Genomic DNA, 21,361 nt, shown 5'->3' with positions numbered 1-21,361 from the left:
AAGAACGCAATAGCCGTGTGGACATAAGTGTAGTTTTTCTGGAAAAACAGCTGTTTTTTCTGGAAAAATTCTGCAGCGTGGACATACCCTGTGGCTGCGTCTAGACTGGCAAGTTTTTCCACAAAAGCAGGTGCTTTTGCACAAAAACTTGCCAGCTGTCTACACTAGCCGCTTGATTTTGCGCAAAAGCACTGAAGTTCTACTGTCCAAAATCAGTGCTTCTTGCGCAAATGCATTGACATTCCCGTTCGGGCAAAAGCTCTTTTCCGGAAATGTTTTTGCAAGAGGGCCAGTGTAGACAGCTAAAAACTGTTTTGCGCAAAAACGCCCCAATGGCGAAAATGGCGATCGCGGCTTTCTTGCACAAACTGCAAATGCTTTTAACAGAAAAACTTTTCCATTAAAAGCACTTGCGGAAAATCATGCCAGTCTAGACGTAGCCTGTGTGTCTGACAATTCTGTTCTTTATTATAATGTCAACCAATTTTCCTGATACTGAAGTTAGGTTTTCCAGCCTATACCATACATTGAGTCTACAGGGAAGGGCTAGGAGAGGTCTGCTGACTCATTACCCCTTCAGGAGACAAGAAAGAGGCAGTGTTTTTTCTGGGAGGATCTAGAGTGTGGGCTGAGCTGTCCTGATGCAGGATCTCTAGTAGAGTCAGGCAACTGGAAGAGCAGGGCTTGAATGTTGAGGTGAGAGTCATGAGTGACTGGTTCAGTCCACATCCAGGAGGAAAGCACCAAACAGATGGAGAAAACAAACTCTGGGGTCAGCTTCTGCCTGGGAATCCCACCACAGGAGTGGATGCAGGCAGGCCCCTAGCGGGAGACCTTTTTTGAGGTGGATGCCAAATCCCCTCAGTACAGAGAACGGACATGGCCCTGTCAAATCCTCCAGGGCCTTCTGTTTGCCCCCTGGCAGGGCTGAGCTGGGGCAGGAGAGCAGTGGCAGTGCCCGAAGGGAAGACATGCCATTAGGCCGGCACAACACCTGGTGGTTCCCCTGCGTGGCCTTGCAGCGCCCGATGTGCCAGCCTTGTGCAGCGTCCAGGCAATATCCGGAACCACCTCCTGGGAGTCCTGGAGAGCCACGAAGGCAGCCACTGAGCATCGGCTGGCGTCTGACCCACGTTTCGTGGCTGGTAGTGCTATGGGGTCAGTATGGGCCCCTGACCTTTGGCAGTCATGAGGAGATTGCCCACCAGAGGGACCATAGCCGCCCCATATCTGCACCTGAAAGCAACCGGCAAGGGGCCATGGAAACTAGGGGACTCTAGATGGCGCCAGAGCTGTTCCGACCACCGTCACTTCCAGAAAAGGGAGGGGCCTGGCTGATAATGGGGCATCGTTGAGTCAGGATTTCCTCAGCTGGGGGGCAGCCAGCTACTCCTTGGGGTGAGGAGGGGAGGTATTGAGACCCTCCCTCCGGGCCAGACACAGCCCGACGAGGGCTCAGGTAGAGACTCGGCCTGTGCTTCTCCTGCAATGGCGGTTCATTGCTCGGGGCCAATAACTTGGCCGGTTTGTGGGGCCAGAGCTTTAGAACCTGGCCTTGGCCTCTGAAAGGTCTGGGGGCAGCTTGATCTAATTGCGGACAGCAGAGCGGGGCCCAGGGGGCCAGGGCCTGAGCTGGCGAGGGCTGGATAAGGGCATTGGCCCCTTTGCAGGCTGGCCACGGGGGAAGGCTGAGCCCATAGAGGCTGCTAAGGCCGCACGCCCTCAAGGCCACTGTTTTCCAGTTTAGCAATCTACCCACCATAAACCCATGGGTTTTATTTCCACCTGGGACACCCTGGCCCTGAGGGCCCCGCTGCTAGACGCTCAAGTCTCGAAAGAGCAGGGAAATCCCTGGCATCGGGCTCTCTGCTTGCTAGGAAATGTTGCGTCCCACCTCCAGCAGTGACTGGATCGCACTGGGCCCACCTAGCATTGATCTGGGGTTTGGCTGGATCCATGACGTAAGGAGACCCAGCGCACTGTACATCAGCCTGACCCAGAACAAGCCTGCGGTGGTCCCACTCCTCCCCGACCAGGCCGATCCAGCTGCAGTCGGTCTGGACAGGAGAGGAGATTCAAAGTGCTTGGCTGGCGGCAGAACGGTTTCCCCCGGCCCCAGGGAAGAGCGGCACTGCCCTGGACGCTAGCTCCCAAGCATTCCTCCTGTATCCTCGATGCTGGGCCTTCTCCACCCGGCGGAGCAGAGCCGAACTGGTTCAGGGTGTGAGGAGTGCGCCCCCCGCTGTCCCAGCACAGCTCCCGGGGTCACCCCCCTCGCTGGCCCGCTGCACGCTCAGACTGCGCTCGCCAGGCACGGGGTGGCAAGAAACGCCAAGCAACACAAGCACAAAGTGCGTGCTCTCCCATCGCTCCCTGTTAGAGCCCCGGGCTGGCCCTTTGCCATAGGGTGACCAGACACCCTGGGATTAGGGGACTTGTCTTATGTAGGATCCTCTTCCCCCTCTTCCCCAGCCCAGCAGAGCCCGTGCGTATGCGAATAGCTGGAGCGGCAGCGTCCTGCTGCCACCTAGGGGACAGAAGAGAGACGCTGGTCTCGAAATGACCCCCTAGTGGGGCTGAGCCGTTAGCTTTCCAGGGGCCATGAAGCTGAGCCATTGTGGCCTCCCTGCGGCTCCCTACCCCTGTCCAGCCGGCGGGTGTTGACCCCAGGGTCTTTGTACCAAGGTCACTAAGTGAAACAGCCCCGGCCTGGCGGCTGCCCGGGAACAACAGCATTTGGGAACGCACAGCCACCGCCCAGGGGGTGCTCGGAGGCTGACTGGTGGGGACTGCGACTCGCTGGCAGCGTGGCCTGAAGCCGGAGGAGCCCTCAGATCAAGGCCCAGCATCTCCCGCCGGGGGTCTGACGCGTCCGAGCGGCTTTGTTCTGCAGGAGCAGCAGTCATGTCGCCGGCCGGGGGGAGACCCGGAGCGTTAACACCCACGGGAGGGAGGGCAGCAAGTGGGTGAGCCAACACAACAGGAGCCGGCTGGGAACAGCGCGGGCTGATGGACGCACAACAGCCACCGTCTCCCTGCGGCTGCCTGTGTCCACAACACCCAGGCTCCCCAGGTGGGCGTGGGAAGGCGCCAGGAAGCGAGCGCAACCGTGTCTCCTGCCAGCGCGTTCGGGTGCTGGATCCAAGCCCCGAGCCCTCGGAGCAGCCCTGTCCTTGTGCGGGGGGGAAGGGGGGAGGGAGGGTGAAGGGGTGCTCTGATAGGCCGGGTTCCTCTGTAACGATCCAAAAGCTGTGGCTCTAGATCCCTACCTACCTGGGGCTGCTGGAAATGCTGCACCAGGGCCGCTGGTCACAACCCCAGCCCATCCACCCATGCCATCCTCCTGCTGTATTGTGGGGTTTTCCCCCAATTTGCCTCCCCTTCCCCGCTCTTCCAGCGACATCATCTGGGATGCCCCTCTCCATGTCGCCTTCACTGCAGAGCTCCCAGGCCTGGGTCCCAAAAATGCCCCCCCTCTTCTCATTCAGATCCTGGCTCATCACTCATCTCTTCCGCCATGCCCACCCGCGGCACAATGGTAACACCACCAGGCAGGACAAGAAACGAACCCAAAGCCATTAACACCCTGGATTTCCTGGGGCAGCCCCTCGGGGGCAGCAGCTGGTTTTATTTTTGTGTTGCAGCGAGCACCACGCCAGAGCTCAAACAGAGCAGAACGGTCCCAGCACGATGGGGCTGGTGTGGGAATGGCGGAGCTCACTGAGTCTACAGCACCACTGGCCGCCCAGGCTATGTCTAGACTACCTTCTAGTTTCGAAAGAGGATATGCAAATTCTGCGGGAATTTGCATATCTTCTTCCTGTCTTACTTTCGAAAGTGGCTCTTCCGAAAGTGAAAGTTGTCAGGACACGGTTTTTGTGTCAGAAAAAAATCTCCCTTTATGAAAAAACTGCTCTTCCTTAAAACAATGAGGTTTATGGGTTTTTTTTTAAAAAAAGGGGGGGGTTCCCCCCAAAAAACCCCGAGTCCGGACTGCTTTCACTTTCGAAAGCTCTGCTTCTGAAAGTGAGATCGGAAGACGATATGCAAATTCCCACAGAATTTGCATATCTTCTTTCGAAAATAGCACATAGTTTAGACGTGGTCTGTCTATTACCCAGGCCGGGGGTGGGGGGGGAGGTGAGATCAGAGCCTAGATGACAGCAGACTCCGTGGGTGTGCATGCAAACACACGTGTGCAAGACAGTTCCGAGTGAACCCGTGCGAAGCCATGGGAGCAGAAATCACTTGGCCAGTGGACCAAGTGGGCCCGTTTCCTTATTCCACATGTGCATTTAATGCTGTTGGCAGTTAGGGAACAGGGTTATCTTCCCAAGGAACTTTGCTGCTAAATAGAATGGGGAAACCACGGCTCGGCATGGAGGGGGGAATGCTCGACTGGGAGAAAACACGCCTGTGTGCGTGGGTGCGGGGTACACAAGCGTGTGTCCAGGGGTAGACAGCTTGCGTCACAATAGGCAATGTTCCTAAATACAGCGGGATTGGCAACTTAGCCCGGGATTTGCTTCCTGCTTCCGCTCCTTTGCTCAGCGTATGTATACGCGTGTGGGGCTCTCTGCTAGCAAGCTGTTTCCTTCTATCTCTTTTCAGGATTGCTAGCAAGTTGCCCATCACCCTGGCCTCCAGGCACAGAGAGATGTTGCTGAGCTTTCATGGGGTGCCGATTTTCCAAACGATGAGGAGCCCAAGAAGCTGCTCGCTTTGCTTTTGCTGCTTGCAGGCCACGTGTGCTCATGCAAACACGCTTATAGAAGTTGGACCTCCTTGGTCCAGCACCTTTGGGACCTGAGCTGTTCTGAACCAGGGAGTTTGCCGGATCAGGGGAGGTCAGGTCCCTCTCTGGGCTGTGCGGGTCCCTGCTGACCCCATGCCGGCGCTCTGAGGGGTGCGACTCTGCAGCCTACACCAGCCCACTAGGTTTCTGGGCAGGGCCAACCTTCTACCACTGGAGTTCCCTGCTGTGGCCAGGGATTCCTCCCAGCTGCCACTGGGACTGGAGTCCCCACCCACAGCAGGACCAGGCCCCACCAGCCCAGCCAGGACTCCCCAACACCCACGGGATTCCCAGCTGGCTTGTGCTCCTCTCTGGTTCTCGGATGTTGCCGGACCATAGAGTCCCGGATTAGGGAGGTTCAACCTGTATACCCAGAGACTACAACGGGCTGTAACATGCACAACCAGCCTCCCCCTTCCTGGGCACACGTTGTCCTTTCAAATCAGGTTCCGGGAAACCTCATGGTTGGGCAACACCCGTGAATTTATTCACCCACGCTTGTTCCACCACCACCAAGCTATGTAGTCTGCACAGGTTTTCCCCCCTCTGACAGGCAGCCAGTCCTCAGCGAGAAGGCCTCCCCGTTCCCTCCCCGACTGACCTCTCCCTCACTGCCTGCCCTCACTTCTGGCTCCTTCCCAGCCTGCACAGCCCTTGGCTCCTCAGGCTGCTGGTTTGCCAGTCCTCACGCCGGCATCAGGCCTTTTCCTCACCGCCCACCTACTCTCCTTGACTGCAGCTGACAGGGCAGGGGATGATTAGCTGCTCTCGCATCAGCCCCCTGCTACATGGATACTGAGTTCTGCAGCCTCTCTTCAGAATGCTGGCCACCATAGAGCCCTATCTGCCCCGGGCACTCCCTCCTTCTGGAAAACCACTCCGGGCTCCCGGAGGAATTGCATTCGGAACCCCCCGGACTGCCACCCATCCTGAACTCTGAACTGAAACCCGCTCCCCCTCTCCACGCCTTCCCTTCCTGCTCAGTGCCCAGCGCAGACACGTTGTTTAACTTCCCAGAGCTCCGGCCTACACCTTTTCCGTACCCCAAAGCATCAGTGTTGTGCCTAGGGCCGGATTAAGCAGGGGGATAGCCGGGCAGCTGCTCGGGGCACCAGCCTATGGGGGCACCTGAGTGAAGTGGTAAGGGGCATGCACTGCGCGCCCGCTGGCCAGGGCGCAAGAATGGCTTTGAGCCTATGCTTGGAGGACAGAATTGCCCCTTCTGCTGGTAGGGTTGCCAGATGGTTTAACAAAAAATACCGAACATTTCTCCCTCCCTCCCCCCCGGAAAAAAAAAGGCACTGTGCCTTTAAATGGCCCCAGGCTCCTCACTCCCCCCGCCAGATGCAGCAGGGAAAAATTATCCCAGCCAGGCTTCTGTCCAAGGGAAACAGGAAATACCGGCCATGGGGAACCCAAATAATAGACAGTCTGGGTCAAAACCGGACACCTGGCAACCCTATCTTCTGGAGGCTTTCTTGGGAGGTGGGGGAAAGCTACATTTACAGCAGGAAACTGTGCTGCTAGAGTGGGGGCGGGGAACCTAAGGCCTTGGGGTCGGATGTGGCTCCTGGCCTGCCTGGTCCTGGCCCCCTTGGAGCTCCCCGCCAGCATTGGGGAGCCCACGCTGGTGCTCCAGCCCCTCCCCCCCACTGTGGAGCTGGAGCACACAAAATGTACTAGCCTGGACCCCCTTAAGTGCTGTGCACGAGAGGAACGTGAGGAGTGTCTTCCTGCTTCTCGGTCGGGGGCCACGTCAGGGCGGGTGTCACAGGGCGGGTATGACCAGCCCCCTCTGGGGCGAGGCGATAGGCCTTTAAGGCCCCTCAAAAAGTGCTCCACCCCCTGTGCTTCCCAGGCCCTTCGGCTCTGGGCCAATCACTACACCCCGTCTCCAACAAGGTAGTCCAGCCTAGTGGCCACAGACAATACCACGCCCCTTCTTGAAGGGTAGTGAGACCCAGTGGCCTGAGTCCGTAGTAACAACTCCTGCTCTCAGGGCAATAAGGCCTAGTGGCCAGAGTCACTAATCAGAGCAGTCACACTCCCAATGGGGGATTATGGGGTTGGGCTACAGGGAGCCAGGCCCTCCCTCTCCCAGGGCCCTGTCAATGGTGGCCTGTCCCACCACTAGCTCAGCAGGGAATCCACCCGCAACACACTGAGATCTCGGGCATCTAACTCCCTGCCCTGGGCTACTTCCTACCCGACTCCTGGGAGTTGCCATCTTCTCCACGTTCTTCCGGACTGGGGGCTTCTCTGGCCATTCCCTGCTGACTGGGCTCTGCAGTTCGGTCCGTCCATAGCTCTTCCTCCAGAACTCAGGCAGCTGCTCCTCCCTCCACAGCAGTCAGCCTGAGTGAGCCGCTCCACCAGCCTTTATACCTGTCCTCCAGGGAGCATGCCCAGTAGGGCTGTGGGGGCGGGGCTTTCTTGGCCAGGTTGAGTGTGGGGTTGGTAGTACACCCTGACCTGGCCCAGAGGGTATGATTGTGGTTTTCTTTTTTTTTTTTGCATCTCACTTGTGTGTGGCCCCCAACTGATTTCCTGTGAGTCAGCGGCCCCTGATCCAAAAAAGCTTCCCCCCTCCCCGTGCTAGAGGCTGATGCCAGTGGACAAAGTATGGAGCTGGGGCATTTGGGGAATTTCAGTGCCTACGTTTTTATTTAATTTTGATCTTACGCCAGGCACCTCGGTGTCCTCTCTGGAAAATGGGGATAGACTGACTTCTGTGGGTGCTGCCTGCTACATCCGGATGCCTCAAGCAACAACAATATCCGCCCGGCTGCGTGTTAATAAACACACTTCCCGCAGCTGCGAGAGGCCCTGCTGAGCTCTTCGGGGTCCGCCCAGCGTGAAGCGCTGGCGTCTGGCGACGTGCTAGAGAGATGGCAGGAGACAGGATCGGCCGCCCGTCTGAAAAGGTCAAAAGCAAGCCAAGAAGGAAATTCAGACTGCAGCTTGGTTTTGCCAACAGCCAGGCAGAAAAGCCATTCCATGCACACGCAGGCTGGCGGCTTCCTCCCTGTCCATCCATCCCAGGTGATCATAAACACATGGAAATTAACTCCGCCCTGGGATGGGACCAGGAGCCAACCAACATTTGGAGAAAGAGGGAGGGCTGGGGGTGGTGTTTTGGTTTGGATCAGCCTCCAAATTTCCCTATGTTGGTCTGAGCCTCAACTTGTCCCTGGGGCAGCCTCAGACCATTTACTCGGGGGTCAAAGGAACTTACATTTCTTACAGGTCCTGTCCTATCGCAACCTGGGGCCCTGCCAGCTCTTTCAGTAGCTCCCTGATGGCTTTTGCCGCAGCTCAGCCCGCTCTTGCCGGAGCTACGCTGGGCGCACCCCTTCCTTTCCCCTCCGCGCTGAAGGATAGACGCCATACTTCACTGACTACAGTGATAAACACTGCTGGCTGACAGCAGCATAATACAGAGATCACTGGAATTACCCAGGAGGAACTAGGAGCAGAATTTGGCCTCTTAGATCCATGCACCGTCTGGCAAAACAATGAGCCACATCAAAGCCGTTGGCGTTAAGAACCAGTTTTTATTTCTGATCGCCAGGCCAGGCACCAGAAGAAGCATTTCAGCCCTTGCCCATCTCTTGGTCTAACTCCCTGCTGAAACCCAAACCCAATTAACTACTCCCTCCCCCAGCGTTCAAAGCCCAGGAGAGGGATCAGAGGCAACGGAGCACGAGAAGAAACTCGCAGACACCCTGTCTCTCCCCAGGTCCTCTGAGCCATATTAAATATACTTAGCCAAACCCACGATTGCCATGACATCCTGGGCAGCGTTTAGGAGACAGCCGGGGTTAGGGCCACGGGGTGCAGCAAAGAGCATAGGAGATGCTCTCCCTACGCCTGCCTCTCTCTGAGGAAACCTCTCCTGACCTCTGCTGTGGGACACAAGCTGCTGCAAGCCAGAGGACTCCTCCGTTCGTGTGCCGAGTGGGTCTCCCCAGAACTTTCTGGCTACGCCTACACTGGCGCGTTCTCATGCAAGAACTCTTCCAGAAGAGAGCGTCTACACTGGCAGGTGCCTTTGCGCAAGAGATGTGCTTTTGCACAAGAACATCCGTGCCAGTGTAGACACTCTCTTGTGCAAGAAAACTCTGATGGCCATTTTAACCATAGGGCTTTCTTGTGCGAGAAATTCATGTCGCCTGTCTACACTGGTCTCTTGCGCAAGAACAGTTGCGCAAGAGGGCTTCTTCCTGAGCAGGAGCATCATAATTCTTGCGCAAGAAGCCCTGATTTTATACAGTAGAGCGTCAGTGTACTTGCACAAGAACACACGGCCAGTGTAGACAGGCAGCAAGTTTTTGCGCAAGATCGCGCCAGCGTAGACACAGCCTCCTTCTTTTAGAACATGCCCCTTCTCAGTCAACAGCTGGACTCAAGGAGGGGGAAAGGGGGCAGTTGTCCTGGGTCTCGGTGATTCCAAGAGGCCCAGGGCTCCTGTTGCTGTTACCGTGGCCATGGCAGCTGGAACCCTGGGCCCTTTAAATCACCTTTGGAGACCTGCACCATGCACTGTAGGCAGCGCTAAGGGCGGGGGGAATACGGTGACACTGAAGGCTGCTTGGGAGCCAGCAGGATGCACTCCAGACGGCACTCTGAGCTGGCTGACCCTTGCCCGCCCCTTCCACCTGAGGTCCCGCCCCATCCAGGAGCATACCGCCAGCCCCTCCCCACACCTTCCTCAGGAGCCTGTGGAGGCTATTGGCGCCCCTGCACCTGGGAGTTGGAGGAACAGCTGTAGGGACCCCCAGAGCTGGAGGGATGGCACCAGGCCCCCATGCACATGGAGCCGTGCAGGTAGCTCCCTTCATTTGAAACACCGTAGCAGGCGGAGGGGGACCACGGTTCGCACCGAGTATGGCAGAAGTCCGGGGGGTCCAGCCCTTTGCTGCCAGGGCTGTTGGCTCATTACTTCTGGCTCTTTCCCTGACAGACCCGATGCCGATGAGGAAGAGGAAAACAGGGCTGTAGCTGGGTAAAATCCTTCGACTGGCTCGCGGGGGTTCTGCTGGCCTCTCTCCGGCGGACGAATTGCTGCTGTGAAGCCCCCGGGAGGCAGAGCCGAGAGACAGCTGAAGGAAATCACGGAGGACGCTTGAAACGGATAGTTCCGGTTGAAGACAAAGCGGCTAATCGGACGTATTTCTGCATGGCTGGCTGGCCAGGCTGGAGCCCCGGAGCGCTATGCCACACTGGGAGGCGAGCAAGCCTAGCCTGCTGTCCAGCTGCTGGGTACGTGGGCTGGGGGCTCTGCCGAACCCCCCTCTGAGAGGAGTGTGCTTAATGTCCTCTGCAGCAGAGTGAGGGGGCTGGGACTGGGCCCCAGGTTTGAGCCAATGCCTTCAGAGTCCGACTTGGACTCCAGGATCCAGAACCTAGTGCCCAGCTCAGGGGGTGGGCCAGAGCCCAAGCCCCATTGTGACTTTAATCCAGGCCCAATCATTTTGCAGGGTGGATGCAACTTCGCCCAGTGCAATCAACCTGTGGAACTCCTCGCCAGAGGAGGTGGTGAAGGCCAGGACTGTAGCAGGGTTCAAAACAGAGCTAGATACATTCATGGAGGTTAGGTCCATCCATGGCTATCAGCCAGGATGGGCAGGAATGGTGTCCCTGGCCTCTGTTTGTCAGAAGCCAGGAGTGAGTGACAGGGGAGGGATCACTGGATGATTCCCTGTTCTGTTCATTCCCTCTGGGGCACCTGGCACTGGCCGCTGTGGGGAGACAGGACACTGGCTACATGGACCTTTGGGCTGACGCAGTCTGGCTGTTCTTATGTTAAGCCACAAACCTGAGTCTGACGGTCTGGGGAGTGCCGTATGGCCATGTTGGCACAGCTCTGACACTCGGGGCCGGCTGTTTGTCAGCCAGCGTTGACCGTGCTCAGGCATGAGCGTGGAAACACCGAGTCCACAGGCGCCGGCCGGTTCCATACTCCAGCAGGGACCCTGTCTTACTGGGACAGGGCGTGGCTCTGGGCAGGGCCTTGAGGGCAATGGGTGTAAGAGCCAGGGAGAGGCAGATCCAGCTGGGATGATCCCTTCAGACCAGAATACCCGCTCTGCTCCTGCGATAAGGGGACTGGACTTGGGCGGGTCTGGCCTCCTCCCACCTGAAATGCTGCAGTTTGGCCTGAGAGACTCAGCTTTGTGTTCCCTGCTCCGAGCCCCCCCGGGTCACCTGACAGGGGGGCTCAGATCCAGTGATGACATGCCACCCGGGGTAGGCTGAGGGGGGCACAGGGGGCACATGGGCCAATTGCCCTGGGTCTCGGTGATTCCAAGAGGCCCAGGGCTCCTGTTGCTGTTACCGTGGCCATGGCAGCTGGAGCCCTCGGCCCTTTACATCACCTCCGGAGACCTGCACCATGCACTGCAGGCAGCACTAAGGGCGGGGGGAATACGGTGACACTGAAGGCTGCTTGGGAGCCAGCAGGATACACTCCAGACAGCACTCAGGGCTGGCTGCCCCTTGCCCCGCCCCTTCCACCTGAGGCCCCGCCCCTTTCAGGAGCTCAGATCAGAACAGGTGTGGGGATCCCAGGAGCTGGTGGGATGGCACCAGGCCCCCATGTACATGGAGCCTTCTGCCGGGCTTGGCAGCTGAGCTCTCGGATTCTCCCACGTTGCTGGAGGGGAGGGGAGGAGGAGGAGCTGGAAGGAGACAGACGGACGATGCGCGCATGACGAATACCAGCCTTGCCAACCCGTCACCAACCGCCATGAGTCTGCCCTTTCCAAAAAGCCAGGAGATGTTGTTTAAATAACCTTTTGGGGACACTCTGCTCATCTCTGCACCATTTGCAAGGGAACCACGAAGGCTGGAAACAGGCCGTTCCCGCAGTCTCTTGCCTCTAGTGCATAGATTCCTAAACTGGGGGGGGGGGAGGCGTGAAGAAATTCCAGCGGGGGCACGAGGCGACCCAGCTTCCCCCACATCAAGTTTTGCTGTCCTGGTCAGTTTCTCTCTTTCTTTTTTTTTTTTTTTTGCTCAAGTTTTGCTGCTATTTTTGGGGGGCTGGGGGCCGTGAGGGTTTTTAAAAAATTAAAATGGGGGCATGATGCTGAAAAGTTTGGAAACCCTTGTGTCTAGGGCCTTTCCAACCTCTCATTTCGGAGACGCTCTACGGGGCCATTAAAGACAAAGGCCAGTCAAGAGGCCCAGTTCACTTACCTGTGTGTAAATCAGAATACTGTAGTTCCCTTGCAGGCCAGTAGAAGATGCTCAGATACCAGGGGGATGGGCAGCAATATAGAAAATCTTCAGATCAGCTCAGAAGAAAATTGGGCCCTGACCCTGATGAGCTCCTCCACCGGGATGGGGAACCTACGGCCCGGGGGTCAGATCCGGCCCTCGGCTCTCCTGGATCTGGCCCTCTGGGTTCCCCCTCCACCAGCATCAGGGAGCTGGTGCTGGTCCGACAGCTCCCTGCTGCAGGGGGGAGCCCTGAGCCTCGCAGGCCTCAGAGATTGGCAACAGTTTGTGCATGGCTCGTTAGGGGTCTTACTGTGCTGCCGACTGTGTCAGTTTTATCAGGATTGTTTGTGTTTTAAGTGGGCTCCTCTAGACACCCCCTAAGTGATCACAGTCTAGGGCTGGGCAAACCATTCATGACAAACCATTCATTTGATCACGTCCACCTGGTTTTCTCGGTGCAAATTGTGGCTGAGCAGATTGCGATTTTCTCCAGCTTATTTGCTAATCAGAATCAGTCACTGAATTTCCGCCAATAATTCGTCTCTAGCTCTTGCCTGAGCTGTGAATTGAGAGGAATAGCAATTGGAATGGTTTTGATTGGGCCCAAGTCACATGATACGTTTCTGATCCCTGACTGGATACACGGACGGTCAAGTTGATGATGCAAATACAAGTCAGAAACTCACTAGCTCGGAAAAGTCAACATTTGCCGAAAATTCACAAACAGTCCTGCCAGGAAACTCATTTGCTAGACTATCTACAGGGAGCAAACACAAAAGGGGCGCACACAGCTGAAGCCAATTCATGTAAACGTTTCAGCTGAAGTTAAAATTGCTGGTTTTGTCTGGCTGTTGCCGTGCTATGGTCTGTAATGACACTTCTGCAGGAGAGGCAGTTGGGTGGTGGATACATGTTCTCAGCTGCTGGCTGTCCCTCGGCAGTGTAGGCACCACATGGAGCTAAACCACAAAACCTGCATGAAATATTCTCACTGGAGGACTGCAATGGAACACCGCTTTATTTCTTAAGACTCCAGACTCTAACACATACAAATCAAGAACAGAGAGAGACAAAGCTGGCTGCTCCCTGTGGCCAGACACGACGCCCCATTTTGCTTTGGCCTGTCTCTCTGCAAACTGATACATTCATTTTGGAAATGCGGCTTCTGCTCGAGCTAAAGGCCTTTCCTTTCCCGTGTGTTGTTAGCGGTACGGAACTGTTAATTCAGAGCAAAAAGACACCTCCCCCCCACCCACACTCTCACTGTGGCAAAGATTACAGGCCCCTTGATTCGCCTTTCTGAGGCATGTGTGGGGCATCGTTTTGGATCCTAAACACTGTCAAAAACTAAAAGCCATGTCTTTCTTCTGAGGTGCCCACAAACCATCCCTGCCCCTCGCAGGAGCCTGAGAAAGCTGCAATTCCCCTTCTCCTGCCTGCATCTCCTCCCGAGCAACACTTCTGAAGTGTACCACTTTCCTTGAGGTCATCTAGACATCACTAGAAAGCCCACAGACTATTTTCAAGCTGCAGAAGTTCTGAGTAGTTTGGGCTGGGATGTTCAGGAGAAGAAATAGTCTCCTAGAAAACTCTCATTGCATTGAGTCAACAAGACGCAAGTGCAATTTTGTTTGCTTTCGCCCGGAGCTGGGTGACTGCAGTATAAGCATTACCTAGGTCAGGGCCGGGCACAATGTAGCCCAAGGGCTAGATTTGGCCCACCTAACCCTATGGTCCGGCCCATGGACTGCATCTGGGTGCTTTCTATTTATGTCCTGCTGCTTGTGCCACTGAATTTCCAAGCGGCGGCTCAGGCAGCCAGTTCCTATTTAAGCGGCTCCCGATTCCCGATTGTGGTGTTACCCCGGCAGGGCCCAGATCCACAAGCGCTTTCCTGTGTTTTTAATTCAAAGCCTCCGGTCCCAGACAACTCTGCGGGGAGACTAGTCCTCAATCCTACCCCTTCTGTCTCAGGCGCCATCCCTTCCGGGGATGAAGCCGACCGATGACTATGTATCAAAATTCATTAAGTGGCCCCCCCTGCGAAAATGGATTGCTCACCCCTGATCTAGGTACATTCTATCCTTTCAAGGTCCTCAGCCTGTTTTAGCCACTTTGTGGGATGCTGTGTGCCCGCCTATTTTATTCCCAAGGACGTTCACAGACGGAAATCATCATGGCTACTCCTGTGAGGGAGTATTTTCAGTAGCATCCAGCTCAGGAGAGTTCACAGAACCATCCTGAAAGCGGCACATGAGGCGGGAACACAGAAATCCATTTGCCCTGGAAAAAGGCAGAATGTGCATTTTTTACAGAGAAATTTTAGTTTTTACATTTTGTGAGTAAATAAAACCATCTACAGTGGAACCCCGATGATCTCATCTAATTGGGACAGGGCCAGATTGAATCATCAAAAATTCAGATAATCAGGAGAATGGGCGGGGCTTGGGCTGTTTACAAATTGTAAATACATCAATAAAAGATTGTGTTCAACTGATAACTATGTCTACTGTGCCCGGAAAACTAAAGTTCAGCATTTCATTTTGAGCGTGAGAAAACGTGTATTTTTTTTTTAAATCAGAGAATTTTGGGGGTTTTCTAATCACACAAACGAGGAGCCCAGCTCATGAATCATCCAATCAGGATGCAGCAAGTATGCCCTGTGACTTAAGAGACCAATCACAGAGATCTGATATGTGACTATTTGAAGCCTAGCAAAGGCTATTATACTACAGACATGTAGTCTGACCGCTTGTGTAACGCAGACCGCACTATTTCACCATCTGGTTTAATTACTTGTGGTTAAACTACAGCATCTTGTTGAGAAAGGCACCCGATTTTGATTTAAATACTTCAAGAGACTGAGAACTTATCGTATCCCTTGGTAAGCCATTTCAGAAGTCAAGTACCCTTGCTATTAACATTGTCCATCTTGTTTCCAGTTTGGATTTTTCTACCTTCTACTTCCAACGATTGGTTCTCGTTCTACGTCACCCCAAATGTTTACACAACTATCTTCTGAGTAATATCCAAGAATGGGCAAATTCGGACAAAACAAAAAAGTCTGTTACATTGTTAAGAGAAAAAACCCAGCGAGGTTCATAGAATACATTATGCATAGCAAATAATTTGCCTGGATCTAGATAAGACAGGGGGATGATGAGTTTTGTTTGTTTTTGGGTTTGGATTTAGACATTTGAGGGGCACTGCAAGTGAAGATGGAGAAGCACTGGTCCCAGACACTTGGGGGTTGATGACAATTCTGACTTCTTTCTGGGTGCATGGCAGAGTTCCCTGTAAGCTGGGCACTTATGCTGTTGTTCAGGAGAAATTCAAATGCCGCCCAGCTGATGAGCAGAACACCCACAGCTAGGTTTTGTGTTTCTCTTGGTGGTGCACACTCACACCTACCTCGGTGCATATAAAAATTTATTCTGCTCAGGGATGGAAAAAAATCTGCGCTTGGATGGAAAAGACAACGGAGGTGCACAGGTTTGCCCTAGTCACAAAGTTACAGAAGAATGGACCATCTGGGACACACCAGAGAGGCACAAGCCTAGACAAAAAGTCCAGGGTTTATGTTTCACAGTTTCTTACCTGCCTGCCAGTCTGTGAAAGATGAAACACCCGCCAGTGGTCCTAGAAGCAATGCGTGCACTCTCAGGGCGGAGTGTGAAAGGAGGGGCTAGATGTGGGGGCAAAAGAGGGCTGCTGGTATGAATCACGCCATGGAGACCAAGACGGAGACTCAGAGCGCCACACAGAACACGGAGGAAGCTCGACATGCAAATGAACCAGGTTGGGAAAAAAAAAAGAGACCAACATGGAGATTTTATCAGGATTTCTGCAGATGAAGGGGCTAAGAGGACACAGAAGCAACGGAATATTGCACCCAGGAGCCCTAAATTTGCAGCCCTCGAGCCAACCACATCCCGACATTGAACCCACCGGCCCCGCAGGTGCCACTGCATTTAAATGCAGCCAGCGTGAGCTGTTAGGACCTTGCACGTTTGTGCACGAACGTTCGGGCACGGCCTTGGCCACATTTCTGAGCTGTGCAGAGGACCCATTCGTGCTCAGCTCCAGCTGCATCAGCAATGCACAAAACCCAGAGGGTTGGTGCCAAACCAAAGACTAACTAATTATGGTTCCTCTACGGCCCATACATGAGGACGAACCAACGCCAACCCAATGGTACCACGTCCTAGAGATCACAGGGGCCTTGCCGAGTGTGTGGATCCTGCCTTTTCCCCGTTATCGGTTCGCGTTCTGGCTTCAGCGCCTCAGCTCTCGTTTTAAGTCACAAAGCGAAGCCAACCTTGAGTGGCTCAGCTCTGCCTTGTTTGTCTGGCTTGTCCGGGCATCTCATTTGCTGCTGATCACGTTATCTCCTAGGACCCGGGAAGACAGCCCAGTCTAAAGGGAGAATGAAAGATTCCCAAGTAAGCGCCGAGGTACTGACACCATCGAGTCTGGGAACCTCCACAGCCTCCCGATTACAGCATGTCAGTGGGTTACATGAGGTTTCCCTGTAGCATGGTTTGGATTCGTCCCAAGCACGACTGTGTTGCAACTCCACTCTTAAAATGTTAACAGTCTCCAGCTGCCACATTCATCTTGAGGTCTTTCTCCCTGTGGTTGATTGGATCCAGAGAGCAGCACGTCCCATGTCCGGGTGACCATTCTCCTAGTTTGCCTGTAATGGTCAGCCACCTCTGCCGGAGAAAATGTCTGATCTCTGAACAGAAAACATTTAATGAGTGAGAGCGAGGGAGGGAAGGAGGAGGGAGAGAAGACCCTTGAATGGTTTGGCAACTGGCTCTTCATAGTCCAAGCATGCGAGTCAGGTTTCCAGATCTGCAGTCCACAGTTCATCCCAGAGGTGCTCGGTTCACAGTGTTGGAACGATCTGCCAACCAGGTGGCTCGACTAGGAGACACTTCCAAAAGAAGCTGGAAGAAGGAGGAAAGAGGGAAGGGGATGAACGCCCAGTCCACACGGCAGCAGCTTAGGGCGGAACAGCTTCAGGGGCCCCGCTGTCGCGTTTCAGTATAGACAGCAGGGTTCTCCCATGGGAGGATGTAATCCACCTTCCTGTGGCTAGATCAACGGAAGGATCCTTCTATCCCATTTAGGTTAGGTCGGCTTTACTATGATTTTCCCATCCCTGAGCCACGTTGTCGGGCTGACCCACCTTTTTCGTGCAGACCACGTCTTAGAGGGAGCGCTCACTGCTAAGAACGCCATTAGAGCTGCCCCACGTGCCCTGTGCACCCCAGAGAGCTAGCTGTCTCTTGGTGCTAACGGAGGGGGCCCTTGGCTTTGTACTGACTTACAAGGGGAATATGATGGCACTAGGCCACTGGCCCTAAAGGCAGCAGAGTCAAGAGAATTCAGTTCCACAGGTTGCCTCCTCTGTGCCCTGGCAGTCTTCATTTGGGTTGGAGCCTTGAGAAATGTTGGGAGAGCAAGCTTGGGCGGCAGGTGAAGGCCCAGCTGGGGAAGGAAAGCCCCAGCCCCACCCCTTCCGCTCAAGGCCACACCCCTGGAGCCAAGCCCCGCCCACTCCTTCCTGGTCCCCTGGAGGGCCGGGCCCTGGCCTCAGCCCTCCCTGGTGACTGGGGAAGCTGGGCTGCTGGGCCACGACCCCAGCCTTCTCAGTGACCAGGGAAGCCTTGTAGCAGTTTTGGGAAGGCTGTGCCTGCCTTTGCCTACACGACTCACTGCCCACGAAAGCAGGCTGAGATACCACGCAGGTCCATGGCTGCGGGTTCGGGTCTAAGACCCCGTGGTGAAGGGAACGATGCCTGGCCCGCGTCAGGGGAAACCCACGATGGATGGGCTCTGTCGTGTAGCCGGGGTGGCCTTAGCTTTTCCTGCCCGGCAGGGTGAACGGTTCCTACTGCTCAGCATCGGGAAGGAAACGTGCCGCTGGCGGGAGGAGCGGACAGACGCTCTCTGCTAAGCTCCAGCTTCCCGCTGTGCTCGGCAATGGCGTGGAGCCCTGTTCTGGCAGGACACCTTGGGGGCAGAAAGCACCGTCCTCACCCTGGCAGGGGGCTGCCAGGGGAGGCGATCGCCTGTCGCCAGGGAGAGGACACCTCCAAACCACGGCCTGCAGGCCGCCGTTGGACCCAACAACCGTCCGGCAGAGCCGACAGGGGCTGGAGTCGAACCAGCGACCTACAGACACAACCTATTGCCAGGCTCAACCCACCTGCCCCTTTCCCCCTCCCAAGCCTCAAGGACAGTGGCGTTTGCCCAGTGACTGCACAACAAGGGACGGATCCTGGCCGGCCCCGAAGGATCCATTCCTGCGGCTTCACAGCCCCCTCCTGGCGCTCCCAGTTACCTTGGCTGAGCAGCTGTAGGTTCCGGACTTCTTCCCGCACCTGGAGCTGCAGGACTTGCTGGAGGACCTCCTGCCGCTGAGACTCGTGAGCGATGCCCATGCGCTGCAGCTTCTCCGCGTTCAGCCGCAGCAGCGCCCGACCTGCCAAACACAAGCAGAGACACAGTGTCCTGGAGCAGCCCAGCTCTGACTCACAGCGGCAGGGAAACGGCCAGCGCGTCAGAAAGCCAGGGGCTAGGAACGCCCGCCAGGTTCCACGGGCAGGCGCTGGGGGCTCTAGGCTGAGGTTAAACGTTGCTGGAGTCGGTGTGTGCAGCAGCTGCCAGGTGTGATCTAAGAAAGCCACTCAGCTCCTTCCACAGCTGAAAAAACAGGAGCCGCTGCGGCACCAGGCTAGGCTTGAGCACACGCTGCACCATGAGACCCAAGAAGTTTCCCTGGACACGGTCATGGCAAGACCCAAGACCGGGGCATTCATGGGTGAAGCTGGTGTGTCTCTGGGTGAAACAGGAAAAAGACCAGAGACGCGGGAGAAAGCCAAGGACAGTGTCAGAACAAGCACTGGCACCGTGGCCCTGCGAAAAGCTGAGCGCGATTTTGGGCTCAGTGCTGCCTGGAAAGAGGCTTGGAACAATGTCTCTGGTTGTTTGAGTCTTGCTGTGCTTCAGGCAGTGGGACATTGTACATGTTGTACAACACAACAGCACTGCATCAGAGAACCACCTGATTCCCTCCCCAGTTTCTTCTCCTTAGCTTACAAGATCCTGAATGTTTGGCCAAGTGCTTGGGTCAAAAGGGGTAACCAGCCAGCTTCCAACAGGCAGCCTTTGGGAAGAGCCCCCGCACAATGAGGGCCGGGTATCCAAACAGGCTTCCAAAGGGCCCCGTGAGCGAGGGCCGGAGGATCAAACTGCAAACACCGAACAGCCCCGGGCCCAGCCAGGCATCTGCTAACGGGGAGGGGGGGTCCTGAAAATTCACCCCCAAAACGCAGAACAAACGAGAACTGAACTGTGCTCATCAGGGAGGCAAGAGGAGAAGGGGCGTGAGGGAAGACGGTGGCAAAAGCAGCTCCCTCCGGCAGTCATCACCTGCCGCAGCAGTGCAACCGCCTCAGCAGCCGCCGTACACCGCCACAGAAGTACGCCGAGCGGCCCACACGTCGCGTTGGCGGCTGCCGGGGAACGTTCTCAGGCGGGCTCGTACCGCGGCTCCGGTAAAACCGTCAGTACATTGAATTGCACGTGAGCGACAGAGTTCAAAGCGCCCCCACTCCCTTCCTGTGGGGACTCGCCCTGCCCAGCTGGGTCTCTGTCACAAGGGCGTCTGTGGACTGCAGTAAGTGCCTTGTGGCTCAGAGTCCCTGTCGAGTGGGACCTGCCCAGGAAAGGAGTCCGGGAGCTGGGGCCGTATCTGGGTCCATTCCAGGGGTCCCGAAAAGCAAAATCGGGAACGGGGGAGGGGCTTTTCTGCAAATGCATGTACCCGGCAAGGGTGTGTGTGTGAGTTCAATGTAGAATTCATTGTAGCTGTCAGTGTGCACTACCGCCCAGTGGGGACACGCCCTGCGTCAGCTCAGTGAGCCTGCCCCAGAGGAGAACCCCCACGCTCCCCCACCACACAGCTGCCAGTGGCTCGCACAAGGCTAGGACCCTTTTCTGTCTCTCAGCAAAAGATCTAGTCCCTCACCCTACTTGCTAAGCGTCAGACTACCTCCAGCAGAGCCTAACAGTTCCCGACCACCCCCTGGCACCCCCGAAAAGGACCACGCGCCAGCAACGCCAGTCTGAAACTGTCATGGTGGGAGCCCTGGTGCTGAAGTTTGGGTCAAGTGCTTGCTCCTCAGCCCACGCCGTCCCTAAAGGCAGAAGCTTTCTCCGTGGCAGCTCCATCTCCTGCAGCACGACACTGGTTTGAATGCTCCAGCGCCGCTGGTCTCTGCTACACCGGCACTTCGCCGAGTGACATTTGAAGCACCCATCGGAACACATTAACGTTCCCATCAGCGCCTGTAGTCACCGCCACTCTCCTCCCGTCCAGGGGCGATCGGGAGAGGAGTTTACAGCTTTTGTCCTTGTCTCCCAGAGCGCATTCACTAATCCTGCCTTTATTTCCCATGCAAGGGCTGGGGTGAGCTGTTACATTAGTGCTGCGCTGTTCCTCTAGGGCATGAGACAAAGGCATACAGCTTCCCTTCTCCTTCGCTGCCTTCCCCTGGCCCAGCATGTCGTTCGCTGTCTCTGCCTCACAAAGCAGGCTGAGGACTAGTGCTTCTGGGGCTGTGTCCAGACTCAGGGGTTTTTTTGGGAAAAGTAGCCTTTTCCCGAAAAAACTTCCCCTGCGTCCAGACTCAAGCCGCGTTCTTTCGAAATTATTTCGAAAAAACGCGGCTTTTCTTTCGATGGCGGTAAACCTCAATTTACGAGGAAGAACGCCTTCTTTCGAAAGTTCCTCTTTCGAAAGAAGGCGTTCTTCAATGTAAAGAGGCCGTCTTCGAAAGAGAGCATCCAGACTCGCTGGGTGCTCTCTTTCGAAAAAGCGGATTGCTCTTTCGAAAGATCCGCCTGCAGTCTAGACGCGATCTTTTGAAAGAGGCTCTTTCGAAAGATGCTTTCGAAAGAGCCTCTTTCGAAAGAAGCCTGCAGTCTAGACATAGCCTGGGAGACGTGGAGCGGGAGGGGAAAAAAGTCAGGACCGAGTCCGTCGCGTTTGCTTTGTGGGGACCGGATTCATTCCCTGAGCCTCCCCTCAGACAGACGCGCCCGTGCAGAGGACATGTCTTCCACTGCCTCATCTGAGGAAGTGGGTTTTGCCCCCAAAAGCACATGATACCGTATATACATTTTGGTTAGTCTCTAAGGGTGCGCCTACATAGCAGCCTTATTTCGGCGTAACGGCTGTTATTCCGAAATAAAAACGCGAGCTTCTCCACAGCAATTCCGTTATTTCCAAATAACGGGTGGCTTCTTCCGACGTCTGTAAGCCTCATT

General features: G+C 55.6%; 1 protein-coding gene across 1 annotated transcript in view; it reads right to left on the bottom strand.

Moving 5' to 3' along the window:
- Positions 1–13,152: 13,152 nt before the first annotated feature.
- SAMD10 (sterile alpha motif domain containing 10) overlaps positions 13,153–21,361 on the bottom strand; it is a 51,199-nt gene continuing 42,990 nt past the window's right edge. The window contains exons 4-5 of the mRNA XM_075901010.2: positions 18,372–18,512; positions 13,153–16,971 (exon numbers count right to left, since the gene is read on the bottom strand). Of these exons, the coding sequence (XP_075757125.1) occupies positions 16,949–16,971; positions 18,372–18,512 (164 nt within the window). The 3' untranslated portion in view covers positions 13,153–16,948. The remainder of the gene's footprint in view (positions 16,972–18,371; positions 18,513–21,361) is intronic.

This window comes from Pelodiscus sinensis, chromosome 17 (genome assembly GCF_052426305.1).
Source record: "Pelodiscus sinensis isolate ZL-2025 chromosome 17, ASM5242630v1, whole genome shotgun sequence".
In the NCBI taxonomy this organism is placed as follows: Eukaryota; Metazoa; Chordata; order Testudines; family Trionychidae; genus Pelodiscus; species Pelodiscus sinensis.
The sequence above is the reverse complement of the archived record's forward strand: the minus strand, read 5'-3'. Positions and strand labels throughout refer to the sequence as shown.